The sequence below is a fragment of the Bactrocera oleae genome, chromosome 4, assembly GCF_042242935.1.
Source record: "Bactrocera oleae isolate idBacOlea1 chromosome 4, idBacOlea1, whole genome shotgun sequence".
In the NCBI taxonomy this organism is placed as follows: Eukaryota; Metazoa; Arthropoda; class Insecta; order Diptera; family Tephritidae; genus Bactrocera; species Bactrocera oleae.
Window position 1 is genome coordinate 8869266 of NC_091538.1, and position 24012 is coordinate 8893277.

At 29.8% G+C, this 24012-nt stretch overlaps 1 protein-coding gene across 8 annotated transcripts in view; it reads left to right on the plus strand.

The window, feature by feature from the left end:
* Vrp1 (Verprolin 1) overlaps window positions 1-22221 on the plus strand; it is a 31579-nt gene extending 9358 nt beyond the window's left edge. For 4 of the 8 annotated variants that reach the window (XM_036375035.2, XM_036375030.2, XM_036375036.2 and 1 more), the window contains exons 2-10: window positions 3037-3228; window positions 3334-3514; window positions 3666-3940; window positions 6854-7053; window positions 9625-10155; window positions 12807-12952; window positions 13030-13544; window positions 15855-16110; window positions 21437-22218. In XM_036375035.2, coding sequence (XP_036230928.2) covers window positions 3037-3228; window positions 3334-3514; window positions 3666-3940; window positions 6854-7053; window positions 9625-10155; window positions 12807-12952; window positions 13030-13544; window positions 15855-16110; window positions 21437-21738 — 2598 coding nt within the window. In that variant the 3' untranslated portion in view covers window positions 21739-22218. Of the gene's footprint in view, window positions 1-407; window positions 1184-3036; window positions 3229-3333; window positions 3515-3665; window positions 3941-6853; window positions 7054-9624; window positions 10156-12806; window positions 12953-13029; window positions 13545-15854; window positions 16111-21436 lie in introns of those variants that run through there. The other 4 variants (XM_036375037.2, XM_070109150.1, XM_014229783.3 and 1 more) reach the window with 4 other exon arrangements.
* The last annotated feature ends 1791 nt before the right edge of the window (window positions 22222-24012 follow it).

Here is a 24012-nt window from a genome sequence, read left to right on the forward strand (position 1 = left end):
CCCTCTGCACAATTAGCAATAGTGTCGCTGACGTCATATTCTTACAAGTCTCACACTCAGCCAGAGTTAAACGCAGCGTATCAATGTGGGCACGCGCCGCCTGCAGGAACTCCACATATCAGCACAATTTACAGCGAATCGTGTAGAGCATAATGTTGTAAGTCACTTAGTCATTATTTTGCTCGCGATCATTTAACGCTGAGACATCGTTAAGTATACGTTTTCGTATAATTCCCCAAGATATTCAAGCGCAACGCAGTCTTTTCTTGCTCCCGCAGCGTCATCACCATAGTGCACGCTTACTAGTATGCTACGCGTATGTAATTTGGCTTACTAGCTAGCCCGCGCTCGGCTTTTTAGCTTCTTCGTCATCACATTGACACCGCTGGCGCTGGCGTTGATGTTGCCTTCAGTTCGTTTTGGCTTGTGGCTGCGTGAATGTGCGATTAGCCAAGTAATCGTCAATTTGTTGTGCCGCTGTTCAAAACATTTGCGGCACGGTGTTTTGCCATTTGTACGTTGAACGCGAGAGCGTTGTTGTGTTAATGCGCGTGCGTGTGGTGTGCTAAAACTTTTCATTTACTAGCTAATTGTGTGGCTAGTAAAATTTGTGGCAAACAAATGAAATTGAGTAATGGTGCTGGCAGTGTTTGTGATTGAGACGCGCCAACAAGTGAAAATATATTATAGCAAAAAATAGAAAAAAAAAAAAAATAAACAAAACAGACCTGCCAAAAAACCATTTGGCTATTAGCTGTAGATCAGTGCCAGTGCTTTGCGTGTGTTGTGTTTTTTCTTTCACTGACAGTGAAAAAGTTTGCAAAAAAAAAAACATAAAATTAAAATAAACTAAAGCATTTCGCACATTCCGCTTGTTTTTTTTTTAATTACTTTTTCTTATATAAAGTCGGTCCAGCAGCATGTACTTTTGCTGCTGACTCAGCTGTGATTAAGTGTGCGCGAGATAACTCTATTTGTTTATATATTTTTCGCTCGTATATAAACAAATCTAGTGTGTTACACAAACGCGTAGCGACTACAGCGTGTTTTGTAGAAACTTAAATCAATATAGAGATTACAATTGCAATATTAGTCATTTTTAATGCGCAAATAAAACTTATTCTCAAATATAAACACAATTAAAACGAAACAAAATTGCAACTGTCAACAAACGTCCAACAAGGTAAATGGCATTAATTAATCGACTTTGAAAATCGATCACAGTTGCCACAGCTCATCTGTTAGCTTAGTCATAATGCACTTTTGCAGCTTGCATTTTGTTGCTTTTTATTTTTGCTATTTTCAATAACAGTTTTTAAAGTGGCTTGTAAATTTACACAATTATTTTTCGCTATTTATTTGAATATTTCATTTCATTAGATGACTCATGTAATACCTTATAAATATAAATTAAGTTTCATATATGTTTTTCTGTGCATGTGGGCATTTAAAGTTTTTTTTTTGTTTTTGCTTTTTCACGTCTTGTCATTGTCATTTTATTGTGCTTTGTTTTTATACGATCCATACGACCTACGAATGCCCGCTCATATTTAATGTCTTATATGATTGTGCCGCACCAACAAATTAATAACAAGTTCGTTCGTCGATTCTCTAGATTGATTTGGTATGCAAAGCGCGTGTTGCGGCTTATTGCCCGCATTGACACATACATACATACTTACATACATACATTTTTCAGGTTCATATGCCTTTTTCAGTTTTTCAAGAATTTCTTTTGTACATAAGTGTAAGATTTTAAAAAAAAATCTACTTCCTTGCATATTTAACTTTTGCCAAAAAATTACTTCAAGGAAAAGGCAAGTGCTGATACCACAAAATATTTATATACACAACTACAACACCGGAAATCAAAGTTACTTGTCCGCTAAATGTTCTTGCCACCTTTTTCATTAACACCAAATATTTTTATGCCGGAAGCTTCTATTACATTGCGTTCCTTTTAGAACCTTAGAAACTAGTTACCACTTTTATTTTCGGACCTCTTATAACTTACCAGTAAATTCGATAAGGTTAAAGCTTGAATTAGTAAAATTTTATAGCTATAATGTTACCAAAATGTATAAACATGTATGAAATGGTGTTAATGCTTATATTACTTGCCAATTCTGTATATTTTCGTTTACTATTCTAAAGTTCTTCGAAGAAAGTCGTAAAAGCATAATTTTATATGCATAGTGTAGAGGTGTGAAATATGTCTTGAACCAAATATATGAAGCTTTATTTCTTGTGGACAAAAATATGCTTTTGGGCATTGGACAATTAATATGCCATTCTTCAAAATGTAAAAGTAGTACTACTTAATGGCCGTTTGGCCCTGCGGAACGAATTCATTATGAACCACACTATGGCAATCAAAGAAACCGATGGGCATCACCTTGAGTTTTGATCGACTTTGAGGTGATTTTTTCGGTTTCGGCGCATTTTTGGAACGCCATTTGATAAATTGTTGGACAGTTTCGACGTCATATTTACAAACCACGTCTCGTCACCAGTAATGCTGTGTTTGATTAATGCAGTGTTCTCAGCTATGTAGTCAAGCATTTAATTTGCAACCTCTACTCGATGTCGCAAAAGGTTCAGGTCTTTTGAAACCAGTCTACCATTGGACACGCTTCATACCCAAAACATTAACCGAAATGTATTGAGTCGATACATGACCTTCTCTGAAAGCTTTGTGCCATTCAAATACTTGTGTTTGTGATAAAGTAGACTCCCCAAAACACTTCTGCAACAGTTTCAACGATCCGTAGCCGTGATTCCAATAGAAAACCAAAATTTTATGCAAACTCGTTCTTCAATTTCTATCTATGGTAAAAATCGTCAGCAATTTAAATAGATCAGTCCAGGTCAAATTTGATCAGATAGCATTTATTGGCGTTTTTACAGCAATTAGTAAAGTTATATACTGTAAACGAGGCCTTATATTTACTTCGATTTTTCAATTTTAAGAAATCCATGTTTTATTTAGAATTTCACTTATATAACAAAATTTGTTTTCTTTCGTTTTGTAGATAGATGGCTATACCACCACCACCGGGTCCACCGCCGCCACCAGGGCCACCACCGCCTCCGGCAATGGGAGGTCTAAAATTGGGTGGTGCCGGTGGCGGAGATATGCGTTCAGCGCTCCTACAATCCATACAAAAAGGCACTAAACTGAAAAAGACCACAACAGTTGATAAAAGCGGACCAGCCCTAGCAGGAAAGGTGTGTCTTTTGCGATAATACTGCGCTTTTGTTAATTAATGACTTTTCATTATGCGAATGTAACTAACTATTGTTGGTTTTCTTTATTTTTTCCGTTACGCACAGATTTTCGATTCAACGTCATCCGCAACGAGTTCACCGAAACGAATACACAACAATAATAATAACAACAATATCAGTAATAGCAATAACAATAATGTGGGCAATGGCGCACCAAAATTGGGTGGCCTATTCGAAGGGCTAACCTCAATGCCCAAACTGAAGCCAGTCAATGGCAGTAGTCGTGGTGAGTAACAACAACACCGCTTTCTGCCTTAAACAACCAATTGTATTTTCCGATTTTTATTCATATATGTACATACATATGTATTGTATATGTGTGTTTGTGTGATGTATATTATTTTCTACTTTTACAATTTCCTATATGACATTTTCAGCGCAAGCACCGGCAATCCCAACGGCTACCAATAACGACTCGTCCGCAGCGAGTAGACGCAACGACACATCGCCACCGGCGAATGCCAACAGCGGTAATAACGGCAGCAGTAATGGTCCATTAGATTTCAATGCTGAACTAACAAAGCATTTGACACTGAAGCGGCAAAAGCAACAGCAACTGCAGCAGCCCGTCAATGCAACAGAGGCGAATTTACGCACAAATCGTGGACCACCACCGCAGCCGCCATCGACGCCACCAAAAAATCTCTCAACGGTAAAGACAATGAATACTAAATTATGGCATGAGAATAAGTAATACTGGAAGAAAAAAAAACGCAAAACGCAGCAAAAAACTTAATAAGCAAAAGCTGTGAATGGCACAGCTCGAGAAGTTAAACCATTAAGTAGCGAGAATTTTTTGCATCAGCGTTAGTCTTCTGTTAGTTTAGCTGTGTAGCGTTCGTTTGCAAAAGATTTTTGAAAATAAAATTTCAGTATTTTTTGCTTATTTCGACACTTTATGCTTTATTTAAATGCTAACACAAACACATGAACGCACAGTGTTGCAAAAAATGAGTGCAATATTCTGTGAGTGTTGTCAAAGTATTATTTTGTATAATATATTAAGTTCGCCACGCAGGAAACGTCAGAGACCCTAAAGAAAAAAAAATATATATATATATAAATGATTAGCGTGACGACCAGAGTCAATTAAGCCATGTCCGTTTGTCGGTCTGTATATACATGAACTAGTCCCCCAATTTTTGAGCTATGGATCTAAAATCTTGCACACGCCCTTTTCTCCCCAAGAAGCTGCTCATTTGTCGGAACTGCCGATATCGGACCACTATGACATATTGCTGCCATACTAATTGAACGATCAAAATGAAGTCCTTGTATGGAAAACCTATTTATTTCATGAGATATCCTTACGAAATTTGTCATGGATAATTGTCCAAAGCAACGCTACAATCTCTGAGCAAATTTTTCAGTTCGGACCACTATAGCATATAGCTGCCATACAATCATTACGAAAATAAAGATTTTTTATACCCTTTTATGTTGTGTGTGGGTATTATAGTTTCGGTTAACGCTTTTCTTAGAAGAACACGCCACAACATAGTTTTGCGGTCGCTCATTACTGGATTTATGCGGCTTTATTAATTAGGCTATAAATTACAATTATGAAAACAGCTCAACACTAAACTATATATAATTTCACATTACTTATTTTAACGTGCGCAAAGACTTTTGCTCATCACTGCACTCATTTGCGCATTTGCATATACACATACACATAAAAGTAGCTACAATCGCCCGTACAGACACATGATCACACGAAATTGTAGTATAAGATTCACAAAATTTTATTTCGTTGTCTGTGTTGGATAATTTATTAGCAGATTTATATGACATGTAGAAGCTCGTAGCGTTTTCACGTAGTTTTCCACACCGCTTCTGAATAAATAAATATATTTGACATTGGAAGTGTTATGAAATCATTATAAATATGCACTATATTTGGCGTGTAATTTGCATCTAAAGTGCGTACGACTGTGGCGTCTACAATTAGCAGCGTTCGTTAATAAGGAAATCATATTTTTTTTTAAGTTAACCGTTACTGGTTTATGACAGTTTACGAAAATGCTGAAATCTTGTGGTAATTAAGTGTAATAAAGGTTCTTACGCTCTTTACGGTTAGGAAAAAATCATACTTGCTAATATTTTAAACGTAAAATGCGAAATTACATTTATAATATACATAGATATTTTTACACAAATAAAAAATGAGAAGCTTAGGTGAAAACTTTTTACATACGTAAAAATTATTTGATGGCTGTTAAATCCTTATAACAGATTAATTAAAAAATAAATATACAAAATTAGGTGAAGATAAATTTAAAAAGAAGTTTTTTAATTTTTACCATAACCTATAAATATTTTTTCTTCGGTATAATCATGTGTTAAATGTATATAATAGATAAATTAAAAAATAATTATTTGAAAAATGCAATGAAGATACAATTTTTTTTTAATTTAAAAACATTTTTTTTTTGTTTTTTTTAAGATTTTTATTTTATTTAATTTTTTTTTAATGTTTTATTTTATTTTATTTTTTTTTTTAATGTTTTATTTTATTTTATTTTTTTTTTTTTTTTTTTAATATTTTAATTAATTTTTTAAATATTTTTATATATATTTTTTTTAGTTTTTTTATTTACTTTCATTTTATCAAAAGTATAAATTTGACTATAATCTCAAACAATTTTTTTTTATAAATTGGCTATAACCTTGAACATTTTTTTACAATACTATAACCTCAAAAATATTTAAATTTTGACTATAACCACAAACAATTTCTTTTTTTTTAATTTGACTATAAACTTAAAAAACATATTTTATATAGAATCAAATTTTAATTATGTGATGTTTCACACATCGCATTAGATGTCTACATTATTATATAAAATATGGCTAATTGACACATTTATGGACCTCTCTTAAATAGCACTCAGATTATACGGGGGCGGAAGCGGCTAATTGGTTTAGAGTAAATTAAACATATTTTTTTACAAACTTATTCCTATTAGCCCACACAAAATTTAACTCCGTCATTTTAGCTAAATATAATGGAATTAAAAAATAAAAGATCACTTAAAGGATAAAGTTTTAAAGTTAGTTTTTGTAGTCTAAACGTTATGTATGGAAAATATTATAATACATGCAAAAAAAGTATAAAAAAGCCGCACTAAATTTTTTGATTATCGATATAAAAATCGAATTATTTTTATACAACAATAAATTACAAGAGATTCAACATTTGCAGCTAAAAATATTTGAATTTAACGCTACAAATCTTGATATACTGATTTAGCCTATTTGAAAAAGTAAAAAAAGCGCTTTCAAAAATTTGTATAGAAATCGAATTATAATTTTTATAGCAATATTTTTGTAGAACAATAAATTGTTAGAGATTCCGTATATGAAGCTAAAAATATAATATTATAATTCAACACATCAAATCGAAGCAATTTATCATTTAGACTATATGACATACATATATACGCTGAAATTCATTGAAAAATTATTATTAACCATTTTCCTTTTTTGCTTTACTTATTGTATTCATAATATTTATTTGTTTTCTTTTCTCTCTTTCGCCATACGTTCACAATTCACACATAAGCAGAGCGCTTCCGACTCGGTGTTGGAGAAAACGAGAGGTATCAATGCGTCGTCAGCTGGTATACGCGCTAGTCCGTTGGCGGCAAATCACAATAATAGCAAAGCATCATCGCCTACGCTTTCGGAGAGCAGCAATGGCAGCAACAAAATCTCTGGTGGTGGCAGCAGCAATAGCATCAAAAGTAAAGCGGCTAGCTTGAAGTAAGTAAAGTACTGCTGAATTTGATAAAAAAAAAACACAAATGCTTTTTTGATTGTTTTATATAAAACACTTATGTATAACTATACATTTAAGTGTATACATTATGTATATAATATATATATAGTATTTATCGCCAATATATCAATATTTTTATTGCTTAGCCAAGTAAATATGTAAATTGTAGATATGTAACTTAAGCTTCACTTGCAGTATATGGTATTTTTATAATGTAAAGCCACGTACATACATACATACATAGCTGTTATATACATACATATGTATGCAACTACGCCTCTTAACGTTGCTTTTGCTGCCTTCGCTATTCACCTGCTTCGCTACAGTTATTTTTTGTAAAATACGCATACATACATACGTACATATCTAGTATAAGAGTATCTTCGCTTAACTTGGCTTAGCAGTCGCATCAAACACGCATCTACTACAAGCCCCAACAAATCACATTTTACATACACACATATACATACATACATATTAATCTACATATTTACATACTTTTATGCATAACACCTGAAATGGGTGGCACGCCTACCTTCATACTGATTACTTGGTACTAACTTATCGTCCGCACATTGCAGTCACCTGCTTGTCAATATTTATGTCACGCGCTGTTTTGCAGTTTATTAACGCTTTTTTGTTTGTCGTACTGTAGACTCATAAAGCTCTACATAGCGTAAATCTCATTTTTATTACCATCGGCATCTTTGGTTTTCCATTTCCATTTATCGTATATTATTTTTTTTTTTTTTTTTTGTTATAACTCTTGTCTTCACATTCTCAATTTATTTGCTTTTATTTGTATATATGTATACATATATTTTTTTCTTCTTATTGCCAATTTTTTCTTTTTTTTTACTATATGTTGTTTTTAACCAACTTTACATCATTGCTGATGTTTTCATGAATAATTTGTCGAGAAATTTTCATTTCTTACATACAATGACTCAAGACTATGTATATACATATTAGGGCGCCCGTTATTTCTCAAGTTAATTTTTTTTGCAGATCACCCTGAAGTTTCAGTTTTTGCCCTAAAATTCATACAATGACTAAATCATTTTACTTTCCCTTTGTATATAACATGGCATTTTTTGAAATTTTGCATAATGACGTAAACCTAAAATTTTGAAAAAATTTCAATCTCATACAAAATTTTCCACTCTACAAAAAAGGTATTGGTGGCTTTTTCCATAAAAACATTCCTTTAACCGTTATATGCAGTTAAAGTTAAATATCAAATGACTTGAGCATTCTTACAAGTAATTTGTAAATACTTGTACTGTGTTGCTCATACGCCATGCTGTACTGTATGCATACAGTTCACTTGATGTACAACTTTAACTCCGTATAACTTTTACAGGAATATTTTTATGATAAAAACCAACAAGACCTTTTTTGTAAAGCGGATGATTTTGTATTAGAATATCTTCTTATCAAAGTTGTAGGTTTATTTGCTTTGAAGATAAAACATTTAATGCAAAAGATCAAACAATTGTAAATACATTGTGAAAAGTAATGTAATTTATTCAAGCTTTAAATGGAAAAGTTTGTGTTTGTTTACGTTTGACAATGCTTTTTTAGGGCAAAAACTAAAACTTCAGAGGGCGTAAGCAAAAGAAATCTACTTAGAGGATAATGAACACCCTAATGTACATATGTGCATACATACATAAATGAAGTAAGCAAATAATATGTATTTTTGTTGCTAGTGAATAATTTCATTTTTTTTGTTTTGTTTTTGACTCGTTTTCACGAATCTGATTATAGCTATAAAATGTGCTATAATTTTTTTTTTGGAATACATTAGTATGAAAAATCCATATGTATTAATTTTTTTTTAAACATCAATTTATTATTGGAAATATAAAGTTGTTATACATCTATCTAAAGTGAATCTAATCTAAATAAGCTTTATTTTCAATGAACTTTTCAAGTAGCACAGAGAAACAAATCGCCTAATTAAGTACCCTGTGCATATGTATTTATGCAGCCATTTCGTTAGCTTTCATGGAAACGAAAGCTACAACACCCATAAATTTCAATTTGTGAGATAATGTAGAATAAAATATATAAAAATTGCTGATCATAATTTACTAACCGTACAAATATTCGTAGAAAAACTGGTGTCATTAGAAGCTTCAAGAAGCTTTTTCAAATAAAAAAGATTTCAGTACAGGAACATTCTATCGGTTAGCTTGTATGGCAGCTATATGCTATAGCGGTCCAAACTAAACTATAGGATTATAGCATTCTCTAGAAAAATTACTTATGCCAAATTTCCTGAAGATGTCTTACTAAATAAAAAAGTCTTCCATGCAAGGATTTGACCCATAAGTTTGACTTTTGTTTTGTACATACATATAACTGTACATATTTCCGCTTACTTACTTTTATTTTCTTCCACATTATGTTTTACTAACCATCATTTGTTGTTGTTTCTTTATGTTTACATTATCTTTATGTTTATATTTTTCCTTTCTCATACCCAAATTTTTTTGCTTTTGCTTTTATACATATATATATATATATATACATATTTTCTTTTTCAACAGTTTAACATTAGGCAAAACAAATTCAAATGTTGTAAATAATAAAAGTAGTATGTTTAATGCAAACTCTTCTTCAACAACAACAACAACAACGACCTCGTACAATTATAATTCAATCAACAACACAACTACCACAACAACAACAAACAAAACAACAAACAATTTAAACTACAAAAGCAGTCTGAACAATACACTGTCCAAAGCAACACAATTCCAACAACAGCACCAGCAGCAAACCTCACCAGCACCCAGCCGTGGCAATATCCTACCGAACAAGTCATCATTATTCGGCACGAATGGCATAAGCAGCGCTGCTGGCCCCACTGCAACGGGTAGTAACAATTCGCTCGCCACCGCCACCGTAACATCAACGACGACGACGCCGACTAATAAGTCGCCGACGCCAAGTATGAAACCGGTGCCGAATCATGGCAAACCGAATTTTGCGCCCAAACCGCCAGGATTACAGCAATTGGCGTTGGCGAGCAGTCAACGTACGACCGTGTCGCGCCATCATAGCATGAAGTCACCAAGGTATACAAGAAGCAACAAGAATAACAAAAATACTGTATATCTCATAAAAGTAACTGCGTGCAATGCTTCAAATAATTTCATAAAAATTTAGGTTTATTGTTTTGGGGCACGCAGTTGACACTTAAATAGTGTATAGTCAAAAAAAAAAAAAGTGTGGGCTTTCAACTAACAGGGCAGCATCGTAAAATCATTATATGTAATTATTTCCATTGATATTCATATAACTTCACTTATGGTTCAAACGGTAGTATGTGTTGAGTTTAAAAAAAAATTACCAATTTAGTACAAAATATTTTCGGTTATTCGAAAAATATGTGTAAATACTGTACCATATATCCTATTTAATTTAAAAATCGTTATTGCATTCAGTTAGTGGGTATTTTATGTAATTTTGAGATGAACAACATTTACATTAGAACACATAAACTAGGCGTTATTGTGGTTATTAAATTTTTATAGTATGTTTAGGTGAATTTTTATCATGACTCATATTAAGCAGTTTTTTGGTTACTATAGATAAATTTAGAAAACCTATATGTAAATTATAATTTATAAATAACATAAAAGAAACTTTTTTAATTGCGCCTAAAACTATACTTCTTTAAACTCAATAGGTGATTAGAGCTTTGCTGAATCAATTAAAGGTTAACCTCTTAAATTATTCATATTTTTGTATCATTATTTTATGACTAAAAAAAATAGGCCTGTTTGACAATTATATATTTTTAAATATTTATATATTTTTAAATTTAGTAAAGTGCGCCTAAAACTATACTGCTTTAAGCTTAATAGGTGTCGACTATTGTTGAGTCAACTCAATGTTGATCTTTTAAACTACTAATTTTTTTTAATAAATATTTTATAGTTTAAAATAAATCAGATCTGTCCAAAATTTTTTATATTGAGCGAAATTTAGTAAATTGCGCCTTTACTTTTTCAATTTCAATAGGTGTCGACCTTTGTTGAATCAACCTTATATAAATATGTACAATTTTTTTGTATCATTATTTTATTGTTTAAAGAAAACAAGTTTTTATAAAAATGTTTAATTTTTTTGTATAAATATTTTATTGTTTAAAGAAGCCCTTTTTGAAACTAGTTCTGAAGTATAAATTCAAGTTTTAAAAATTTTAAATATCTATATACTGCCTGTAGAAGCATGTAAATTAATTTCTTTCTTATTGTTTTTTTGTTGTTTTTTTTTGAAAATATAGTAGTTTCAGTTTTTAAATTATTTTAAGATTTTTTGCGTTAATTAAATGAATTATATGACATTCTGACATTATATAAATTATAAATTGAATTTTACATTCTTTTAGCAAAAATATAAATATAAATAGAATTTGAAATATTTTTTTTTTGCAGAAATTACTTTCGAGTTTAATTCTTTTATCTTTTTTATCTTATTTTTTATTTATTTTTTTAATATTTTTATTTATTTTTATTTTTTTATATATTTTTTTAAATATATTTTATTTATTTTAATTTTATTTTTTTATTTATTTATTTTATTTTTTTTCTTTATATAAAGCACACCAAGCAAACATTTTCAGTAATTTCAGTTTTTAATTTTTATTAACACTTTTTTGCCAGTCTCTGACACGAAATTTAAATTTATTTAATTTAAATAAAGTATGTATTAAATTTTCGTTTCTTTATGGCAAAAGTATTAATAGGCTTTAGATAGAATTATAAGTTTTATAAAAACTATTTATGCGCACATAAAATGCGGATGATTTAATTTTTAACAGCCACTTTCGTTTTGACATTATTTTTTTTAGTAAATTCCAATTATAATTAGTAAATTTTCTGTTTTTTTTCTAGTATTATGTTTAAAACTACACTGTAACCAGTTACTTATTTTTTAAAAGCATAAAAACTACATAAAAAGTAAAAAAAAAATAGTTAAAATCACCGCGACTAATAAATTCCAAATTAATTTTGAGGAGTTTTTATGTTTATCAGAAAACGTAGAAGAATACCATAAAATTATATAAAACTAAATTTATAAGCCTGCTGAACTGCTCATATATGCTATGCCATCAGCATTAAAAAAAATTTCACACTTTGTCTGTAAATGAATTTTTAAATTTTGTTTGATGTTTTTGTAGCTTAATTTTAAAGATTAACATTAAAATAATAACTTTATAAAAAAAGTTACAGTTAACGGCTCATTTCATTTAAATTTATCCAAAATTAATATAAAACAAAAATTAGCTTCATGTTGTTACTTTTTTTTATACAGAAACTTGTTAGGTTAGATTTTAATTTTTACAAAAATAATATTTAAATAGGTTGTATAAAAAGGAAAAGTTTTATTGCAATATTCTACTTTTTTTTTGACATAAAATTGCATTGAAAGTGAACTTTATTCATGGGTTCGTAAATATTAACAATTAAACGTAGTTGTTTAATTTTAAAACAGCAGTCAAATGTGTTTTTTTCGGTCTTTATAAATTAGCTTTAGAAAAAACGCATATAATCTCTACCCTCACATGCAATTTTTCCAACAACCGACAGCTGTCAGCTGTCAGCTGCTCATAAGTATTTAATGTTCCACATGTTCAATGACATTAAATGAATGTACTTTAAATCGCCACTGTTTTCTATAACTTACTCAACACCATTTGTTTTTGTACTCTGTTCCACAGATCACCGCCAATTGCAGCATCAGGTGCGCCCATATTCCCCACACAGCAACACTTCGGCACAATGCGCGCACCACTCGCGCAACTGTATCAGTCGCAAGAAGCAATTAACAGCAGCGGCATGCGTCCAGCACCAAATCCACCAATTGGTAAGCAGAAAATGCAAGCATAAAAATTAAATAAAAATTTAAAAAAAATCTATAATAAATAAATCCTTTTTAAACAGGTCGCCCAACAGTGGCACCACCGAAACCGCCATCAGTCAAACCACCGCCACCGCCAACACCGGCGCGCAGCGTCTCCAATTCCAATCTAAATAGTATTGTGGGGGGAGGCCAAAGTGCCGCTGCCAATGGCAATGCGGCTATACCTTATAGCGCTGTGAACACAACACTCATCTCTTCCGCAAGCAATAATTACTCATCGCCCACCACAACGCAACCACCTTCCAATTCTTCTTCCACCAGCAGTGTGTCGGCGTTACGTGATCAATTTCGCAGCACAACAAATGCAACACCACCACCACCACTGCCGCCAACTTCAAGCGCTGCGGCCAATATGAAGTCGTCCAGCAGTGGCAGCGTTCAAGGCAGTCCCGGTAGTCCCGGTAGCAGGCAAACGTCAAGTCGAGAAAAACCCATAAAACCTATAATATTGAATGGTGGTCCACTGAATGCGCCACCACTGCCACCGCATCGAACGGTACAAGCGCCACCGCCGCCGCTACGTCAAACAAGTAGTGTAAGTCATTTACCGAGTGAGAATATTCAATTGTATTGGCATCAATTTAAAAATGCATCGCTGTGTCCTTTGATTATCGCTTGTGGTTGGTGGGGCGTGTTTATGAATGAGCACGTGTCATCACCAGATTCGCAAACGAATTTGATAAACAGCTAGCAAAATAGAAATGATAAAGTGCATGTAAATACCGTTAGACTGCAACAGTTTGAAGCTCACATGGAAATTAGTTTGGCATTGAGTTGAGTGCTTTTCGCGAAGCGAAATTTTCCTCTCTCGTGCGCTTGTGCTCTCTCAACAAATTTTATGTTATATATTCTTTTATTTGTAGTGGTACGTTAACAGTGCTGTGCTACTCTTCATGCACTTCTGAGCAGTCGTGACTGTTTACACGGTATCAAAATACCTAATATCGGTATTCGTATTATAAATCTCAAAATGATAACTACAATAATGCCGAACCTCACAAATTACCGTTTTTCAAGTGCCGCAATTTCGAGATTGTGTTATTTCGCCTCAAATATAGTCTGTGATTATAGCATTGTGTATATAATATTAATGTTATATATTTTATAAAAAATTACCTTAATTAGAGTGCGATAATTCCCCGATAATCTAAGAGTAACTCAAACTTCTCCTTTTATACAGCCAGAACAAAATATATTAGGTTCGTAACAGTCAGCAGGAAACGTCGGAGACCATATGAAGTATATATGTATATAAATGATATCGATATTTAAGATATCGATCTGAAATTTTGCACACGTCCTTTTCTTGCCAAGAAGCTGCTCATTTGTCGGAACTGTCGATATCGGACCAATATATCACATAGCTGTCATACGAACTGAACAATCAAAATTAAGTACTTGTATGAAAAACTTTTTTATTTGACATGATATCTGCACGATATTTGGCACGAATTATTATTCAAAAAAACGCTACAATCTCCGAACAAATTGTTCAAATTGGCGCACTAGAACATATAGCTGCCATACAAACTGCCCAATTAAAATCAAGTCTTTGTATGAAAAACTGTTTTATTTGTAAATGATATTAGAGCTTCGGTTTAACCGAAGTTAATTTTCTAGTTTTTGTCGTATCAACTTAATAAAATTTGCGAAAGTTGATAAAAATCTCGAAATTTTAACTTAATGTTGTCTAAAGTTTGAATTTGAAAGTAACATCACTATCATATATGTATACGAAACTAGTTCGCCTATCACTCGCTGAATGTTTTGCACGTACATATATACATAAATAGCGCTTTTATTAAGAATATAGGCCAATATTCTCTTTGTTGTGTTACGCTTATTTGACATCACCGCACAACCCTTACGTGGTTTTGTTAAAGAAACACATTATTTTTCCTTGTGAATGACTCGTGAAATGTCTTGAAATACATATTTCCATACAAAGTACCTAAATACGAGTATTCAAAAATTTGAGAACCATTTTCTTTTACAAACATACATACATATATACATACATAACTCGATAAATGTCCTGTTTACATTCTCTTGCTGTGTGCTCTCTCACTCTCCCGCTTTGTAATTATTGTATATGTATCTCTCAATTTCATTTGTCTCTGACGAATGTGAACCTCGTCAGGTGGCTTTACGCTGGATAATCACGCGTGTATATATGTGTGTGTTTTGTGTGCGTGTGAGTATTCGTATGTGTGGGCATAGTATGTCTACACAAAAGTAAAATAGCAAAACAAAATCAGTAGCAGCGTGAAATTTTTGCATTCACACAGTCAGACAACGCATAAAGCAATAGTATAATTTTAGGCGCAGCAGCAGGAAAAAATACAATTACACTCATTTTCTGAAGTTATGGCAGATTTTTAATGTGACATTGATTGTTTACTAAAAATCAACGTATTTTTCGGCGTAAAACAATCAATAATTAGCAACGAAATTTGGCGAATTTGCGTTGCAGCAGACAAGGCATAATATTCTTGCAACAAATAACGTTTTTGCTGTTACGCGAATGCTGCTGAACTACAAACGTGCTGTAATTATGCAATTTCAGTAACTGTGCTGCCGACTTTTAAGTGCTTAAAGTGGATATTTATAGTTTTTTTTACTGCTTTCTGCTTGCTCTATAATTTCTACTATTTGTTTCTGTATTTGTCATGGCGTAGTAACTGCTCTCAAGGTTAACGCATGCAGCAAACACAACAAAAATAAAACAGTCAAACCGATTTTTGTTGTTTTGTGTAACTGCGTTACTTTAACCTTAAGCTTATATTTTTTATTTAGTTTATAATAAATCAATCGTAATAAAGTATTTTTAATCTTCCGCCCACAGACTGGCAATAGCGTGGCACCAGTGCCGCCACAACGACACTCTTCCATACGCGCCAACGCACCTGTAACACCGCCAACAGCCAACAACAACAATATGCCCATATTCGGCAACAACGCTGGCAATCTAGCGCACGCCAATTCAGTCAGCCGTTTGATCACCGATTTGGAATCCCGTTTCGTCTTCCACAATGTTACCGAATTTCCAAAACCGCCACCATTTCTAAATATTCCAAAAGTCTATACGGCCAAAGCGAACGGTATGTAAATATATGGTGACGAGAGAAGAAGCTGATGATGAAGAAGAAGAAGACACAAAAGCTGTGTGCCACTTAAAAGTGAACAAGAACAAAAGCTAAATATTTATGTTAGTTTTTGTAGTTGTATGCAAATGTAAGCCAGCTGGCTGGATATGAAAAGCAGTCACACACAGGCTAGTTAGTAAGCGCATGCAAACCAAGCCTAGGCAGACCAAACAGACAGACCGCAAGCAGACAGTCAGACAATCGTTTAGTTCGGGTCATAGTAATGACCATGACAATTTATTGTAAAATTCGCGTAAATGCGTGCGAGTATATTGTAAAAAAAAAAGTAGCAACAAAAATATTATATTGTGAATGCATACGTCGTAGTAGTTTAGCGCGTACTTTAGCAGCGTGTGGTCGCACGTGCGAAAGTCAACTACTTTTTTTCTTAACTTTTTGTTTTTAATACATTAAGTACTTTCTTTTCATATTTTAAATGCGACACTTTAAGTTACTTATGTGGAATGCGTATGCGAATGCTGTGTATGGAATGCGGTTGAAGTTTCATTTTCTTCTTTTAGTAATTAAAAATTAACTTATTTAAAGTTCAAACTATATATGTATAATGAAAAAACATTTTATATGGTTTTATCTAATTAATTTTTTTTTAATAAGAACTAGTTTTTTTATTGAATTTGTGAAAACTTAGTGTTATATACATATATGAATTTTAATTATGGAATACGGCAATAAAAGCGCTCAGTAATTTATTAATTTTTGCACGCAATATTGTAGCCATTTGCCTTGAAATTATAGCAATCAAGTTGAAAATGTAGTGTTATATAGTGAATTGCACAGTTTTTAAAGCAATAATGTTAAAATTCAAAATATTAAAATAAATGAATTAAATAGTAAATTTAGTAATATCAATAAATATAAAGATCAATAAAAAAAATATAAATATCAATAAATGTAAATGCCAATAAACAAAAAAGTTTTAAAAAAATTATAGTAAAAAATACTAAAAAGAAATATTTAAATATTTTTAGCAAACAAATGCATAACATTATTAATATTATTAACTACAAAAGTCAAAGAAAATTTCTTCTAAAAAAATAAAAAGTTTTGGCTATAAATACAATAATTGGTATTGCCAGCATGAAATAATACAAAAATATAATTAACTAAATTTTACTAAATTCTAAATTATATAAATGAAAATGAAATTACCTTTTTTGTGCAAATGGTTTAATGTTTACCAATTTTGTAAAAACCTAAATGTTGGTTGATAGCTTTTAATTTATATACAATAATAAAAATATGTAAAATAAATTTTACTAAATTCTAAATTAAATTATTGCAATTACTGTGTTTTTTTTTTGTAAACGGCTTGATATTTATCAGTTTTGTAAAAGCAAACATTATAAAAAAAATTAATTAACAAAAATATATAAATGAAATTAATTTTACTGAATTAAAATTTTTTTTTTTAAATTAAAGTGATCAGAAATATTTTTATTAAATTTAAAATTTTACTACATTGAAATCATAATTTGATTATAGTTGCCAGTTTTTTTAAAAGTATTATACTAAAATTCAAAAATATAAATTAAATTAATTTCAATAAATAAAAAAGTATACCAAAATTTAAAAATTTTATTGAATTCAAAATTTTAATTTAATTAAAGGTTGCCAGTTAGAAAAAAATATGTATTACTAAAATTAAAAAATATAAATTTAATGAATTTACTACACTGAAAACTACAAGTTGAAAGAAAATTTACTAAAATGAAAATAAAAATTTTTAAAAACACATTAATATTTATTAGTGTTGTTTACAAAAAAATATAAAACAATAAAATCAAAAAATTAATTAAATTATTTTTACCAAATTCAAATTAAAACTTACTTTTTGCAACTAAGTTATTAAAAATTAAATTAATTTTTTTTTTAAAGATTAATAGTTGTCAGTTTAATTTATAAAAAAAAAAATACTTACATTAAAATTAAAATTTAATTTAATCAATTTTCTGAAAAAAATTTATATTTAGCCGTTTTCAAATAATTAAAAAAATATCAAAACAGTTTTGCTAAACTAAAAAAAAAAAATTATGCCAAAAAATATATTTTTTCTTCAACTGAAATAAATTAATTAAACAAAATACAAATTCTAAATAGATTTTTGTCAAATAAATATAAAGCAATAATGCCGATAATTTCAAAAATAAATAAGTAAAAAAGAAGCAAATGTTACTAAAAATATAAAATTTTTTATTTTTGTTAAAAAGTTTTATTTGAAATAAAATATTAAATATTTTTTTAGCAAACAACAGCAATATATGCGAGAAATGGCGTAATAAGCACTTACTTATTTATAAAAATTCTTTTGAATTTCTGCATTTTTTATATGATGCCTCGTCATTTCTCATTAAAGAGTTTGCTTTACTATAAAAACTTTGCAAGTCAATTCTTTCCATTAACAAGTCAGTTTTTATAAAAATAAGAATATAAATTCCAATAGCGCAGCGTAGTTTTTGTTTCCTCGCTGTTGTATTTTTTTCTTTTTTATTTTTTACTAATTTTTTTCCAATTTATTTGTATTAGAATATAAATAAAATGCATAAATTTACAAAATATAATATTTTGAATTAAACTATATACCATAAATTCAAAACTTAAAATTGGGTTTAAAAGGCGCGAAAAATGTGTGTGTCTGCGCCGAAAAATATGCATATAATTAAATGCTAAGCATACAAAGCACAAACACTGCTAAGCGCCGCAAAGCATGCTACTTGCCACTACTGTTTGCCAGGCATTGAAGCGGCACAGTAGGACAAGATACAAAAATAACTGGTAATTTAAGTTTTTGTTGCAATAAACCTGGGGTAAAAAATTTTTAATTTTTAATAACATTTTTTGAAAAAAAAAATAATATTTAAAAAAATATTAAAAAAATTTTTTTTTAAATTTTTTCTGTTTAAAAAAAGGAAGTTTTTTGAAAATAATATAAAAATTAATTCTTTAAAAAAAATATATTCTTTTGAAAAAATTTATTTGTTGACACACACACAGCCCTATACCTTGTTTTAACTCATATTTTTTTACAAACTGAAGTGAAAAAAATTATATAGCTTTATAATTTTATAACATTTACCTGTAGCAACACTTGTTTTAATGTAATATTTACAATATATTAATAATAATTATTAAAATAATATAGCAATGCAAAAAATAAAAATGGTGTAAAGAAATAAAAGCATAAAATTAAATAGTAGTATATGAATACAATAATAAATAAATAATTACTAAGCTTATACATAAAACAAAATAGTCAATTATCACTTTTTGTCATTTACACACTCACACACACACACTATACATATAATTTACAATTAGTAACTGTATGCTAAAATTATTAATAATACAAAATTTCATTACAAAAAATTAATAAAAAATATATTTTTTTATTTCTATACCAATCATGCTCATGCATACCAAACACACACACATACACATGCATACTCCACACTAGCTTCGTACAAGTCAACTCGCTAACTACCAGGCTGCATAAAAAAATTTAATAAAACAAGCATACAATATATATAATATATAAACCGAAAAGCGTTATTTAAATGTACAATAAATGAAACACTTTTTTTGTTAGCATGCAACTCTGTATGTAAATTTGTATTATGTATAAATTTATATGTAAGTATTTCCTCCTTCATTTATATATATTTAAACATAAATGTATGTATATCTAATTCTTATTTTAATTTTAGTATTTCTTTTAGTTGTTTATTTCTTTAATAAACAAAACAAAAATAATGTATAAAAGAAATTTTGTGAATAAAAATTATCAATTCATTTTACTTACTACTTCATTTGTACTTTTTCATTTGTATGCGTGCACAAACGTACATACATACATATACTTTTTTATGTAACGATTGAACGATTTCATTTATTTGGCAAGGAATTTATGCGGAATGTGCAAATGTTAACATTTATAATTATAATATTCTGATTATAACAACAAATTGTATACAATTTTTACTAAGGAATGCCGATATTTTTTTTTTGTATTTTGTTATGGTCTAGAGTGTGTTACATAACTTGTAGGTTAGACAAGATTTTATAATATTTGTTATTTAGAATTTTTTTTTTGCAGTAGAGCGCATTAAAAAAGAATTTTTAGACTATGTCAAATATTAAGTTTTATGTCATTTCGATTTTTATTTGTTAAAATGATTGTCGAACAAAAACAAACGCTAACTTCGGCTGCACCGAAAAACAGTGTATAAAAAGATTGAGTTTGATTAAGCAGTTTGTATGGCAGCTTGTAGCGCAGCTTTGGACAATAATCTGTGCCGAATTTCTAGAAAATATATTGGCAATTAAAAAGCCTTTCCATACCAAAACTTGACTTGAATATTTGGATCGGTCAATTTGTATGCTATATGCTACAGTGGTCTGATCTGAACAATTTCTTCGGAGATTGTAGCGCAGTCAAATAAATAAGCTTAAGCATACAAGAACTTGACAGCTATACATATGCTATAGTAGTCCGATATTGGTGGTTCTTCGGAAGAAAAGAAGGTGTGCAAAATTACAGATCTCGCGTTTATACAGACAGACAGAGGCACATGGCTGAATCGACTCAACTCGTCCCGCTTGTATGTTCAGCCACAAGTAAATGCCAAGCGAATCCTTTATTTTTATTTTAACTTATAGAGGTTATGTGCAAAATATTAGTTATAGCTGCTCCCTGAAGGACCATCTAAACTGTAACTTCTTTCTTTCCGAAAGCAGTCGGGTCAAAATTGGATTTATATTCGGTCAAGTACTCTAAACTCGGCTGCATGATTAAAAACTAATATCGAAAACTATTACAAAAACAATAACAAATTTGATTGACGGTTTTTGTTACTGTTCCAGCAACAACAACAACTGCATATACTGTCCGAAAATTTAACTCAGCAAAAACTTACTTGTCCAATGTTTGTGTTTTTATGAGAATTCTATATATAGCTATTTGGCATTTGGGACGCAGTTGAAAAATATTAGTAATATTTTTTTTATTATTACTTCAAATACTAATAGTAAATAATAAAAAAACAATATTTAGAGATCGTTAATTTTTACGAATCGTTAATTTTTACGCACTCGAATTTAAGTTAGCATGTGCCAGAGAAACGCAAAAATGCATAAATTAAAGCATATTTATAGGCGCTTGCGCCATCATGTGTGCATTACTAATAAACAAACAAAAAAAATCATTATAGCAAAAATAATCATTGAACATTTTTCCAAAAATAAATTTATTTGCCCTATAATATAGCGCCACTTCCAGGAAATAACATTAACAACAACAATAATAATGCTGATGGGCAAAGCACTAACACTGCAACACCAACAACCACAGATTCAACATCAACAGCGCTGGCTAGCGGTGTAGTACGCAAACAGCCGGCACAACCGTTATTTCCGTTGGGTGTGAAGAAGCATCGCGCACCCGCACCACCACCGCAAGCCGGTGTGGCCGCGGCAACGGTATCTGTGATAAGACAATCAAGTTTCCTTTATGGCAGCGCCGGTGTGGGTGGTGCCGTAGCACAGCAACAACAAGCACAGCAATGGTAAATATCACAGCGTTATGTGTTGTGGAGGAGAGCGGCGTGGAATGGTGTGATATGTGTGCATCATAGTGAAAACATATTTCTAGCAAGATTAATATAAATAACAGAACTAAAAATAGGCATAATTAAATGAATCAATATTTAGTATTTAATATATAATATGTTATATTGAAAATTGTATGAATATGTATGTGTGGTTGAATTTGTAGTTTAACATGCATAAAAATGTGCAAAAATTCTCAAAAGCAATTTCGTGTGTATTAACACTGTACAGGGATTCAGCGGAACACCTGTCTGTTAACGTAGTAAATTTCTTAAGCGAAGTTGTTGTAATGTGTAATGTAATACTTTAGTAGATTTGTGAAAAAATACACATAAAAGCAGGGTTGCGTATTTTTTAATTAAAAAATTTTGAATCAAAAATTAAAAACTTAATTTAATTAATTATTAATTTTAATTTAATTAATTTTGGAATTAAAAATTTAAAATATGGAGATTAGAAATTATAAATGTAAAAATAAAAAATTTAATTTATAATCCAAAATTTTAGCTTTAATTGAAAAATCGTAATTAAATATTTAAAATTTAATTTTTAAACTCAGAATCAGAATTAAAAACTAAACATTTAATTTTGGTTTTTTTCCTATTTTTTTTTTTTTTGAGAATTTAATTATTTAATTCCAAAATCGTTTTGAATGTATAAGTTTTTCGCACACTGCTCCAAAGTATTAAATATGCTGGCTCTGTGCCAGCTGTAGTACAATCTGTTATTTGCGATTAGTAATAAAAAAAACACGAAGTAAGCAAGCGCGAAAGAATGTAAATTCAAAAACAATGTTTTTTTTTAAGTTTTAATCATAATTTATTTAACATATATTTTTTAATACGGTATTTGAAATTGAATTTTTTTCAAACCGCTATATTGTATAGAATTTTTTTTTTGTATTCAGTTTTTGGAATAACAACTTTTTTTTTAATTTTCAATCGTATTTGGGATTAGTAATAATTAAAAACACGAATTAAGCAATCGCGAAAAATTTATGTATTGTACATACGTATATTCAAACAAAATTTTTTTTTGTAATTTTTAATTATAAACTTGGGATACATTTTTTTCTATCCAATATTTAGCATTAATTTTTTATTTTATTTTATTTTTTTAAATATTAAATCAATTAATTTTTTATGCATTATTTGCAACCCGGCATACAAATTTAGAAAATTCTAAATTTGCATGTATTTTGAAAAATTTGGCGACAACCAAAAGCAAATCGCGACTTTACTTACGCTTAAAAGCGTTAATCGCCGCCTCATATATTATATATAATATTTATAATAATTAATTAAACTATCATATTCCAATACATATAAAGACTTTCTTTTACACATAATGCCTTCATATTTGTATTGAAATGAATATTGTATAATTAAACAAAATTACAACTAACGATTTAGAGAATTATATATCTATTATAATTAAATATTAAATTAAAATTGGTAGACGAATGTTACAAAAACATTAAAATAAAAGTTTGAATCATTCACAGCATTTATCCAGTAAACTAATTATAAAAAAAAAAAAACTAATATTTGTAAAAAAAAAAATATAAAAAATAAATTTTGTAAATAAAACACAGTCATTAGCGTTGTTAAACATAAAATAAATAAATAATAGCAATAACAATATAAAAAGCCCAATTCAGCATTAAAACAATTTAAATAAAGTAGCCAATATTTCACAAGAAATGACGAACGCACTAACTGATATTACTGGTATTTTTGAAAATAGACTGCAAGGCACTTGTTGGTGTTGAAATATCTAAGTATTAATAGTTACATACAATTATCACATAACTATTGAGGCAAAACATATATGTACATACATACATACTATATATGTGTATGTATATAAATATTATAAATATATGATACATTTCAAACGATTATTAAGCATTTTGAAATGTTATCGAAACCATTTGACTGTTCGAACTTCAAAATAACTCAAATAATAGGACATCTGTATGTATGTAAGTATATATTTAATTTTAATATACTTGTAGCGCGTACATTCTTTGACTTGGGTGATTTCAAACTGTTATGTTGTGCTGTTGACAAATTTCTATATCATGGGTATACAAATTAAAAAAAAAACATTAAAAATGAAAGTTATCAAAAAAAAAAATAAATTTTAATTATAATTACAAAAATAAATAAAAATTTTAATGACGTTACTTTTGATCATGAACTGTAGCTCATCTCTGTTGAATGAGTTTACACA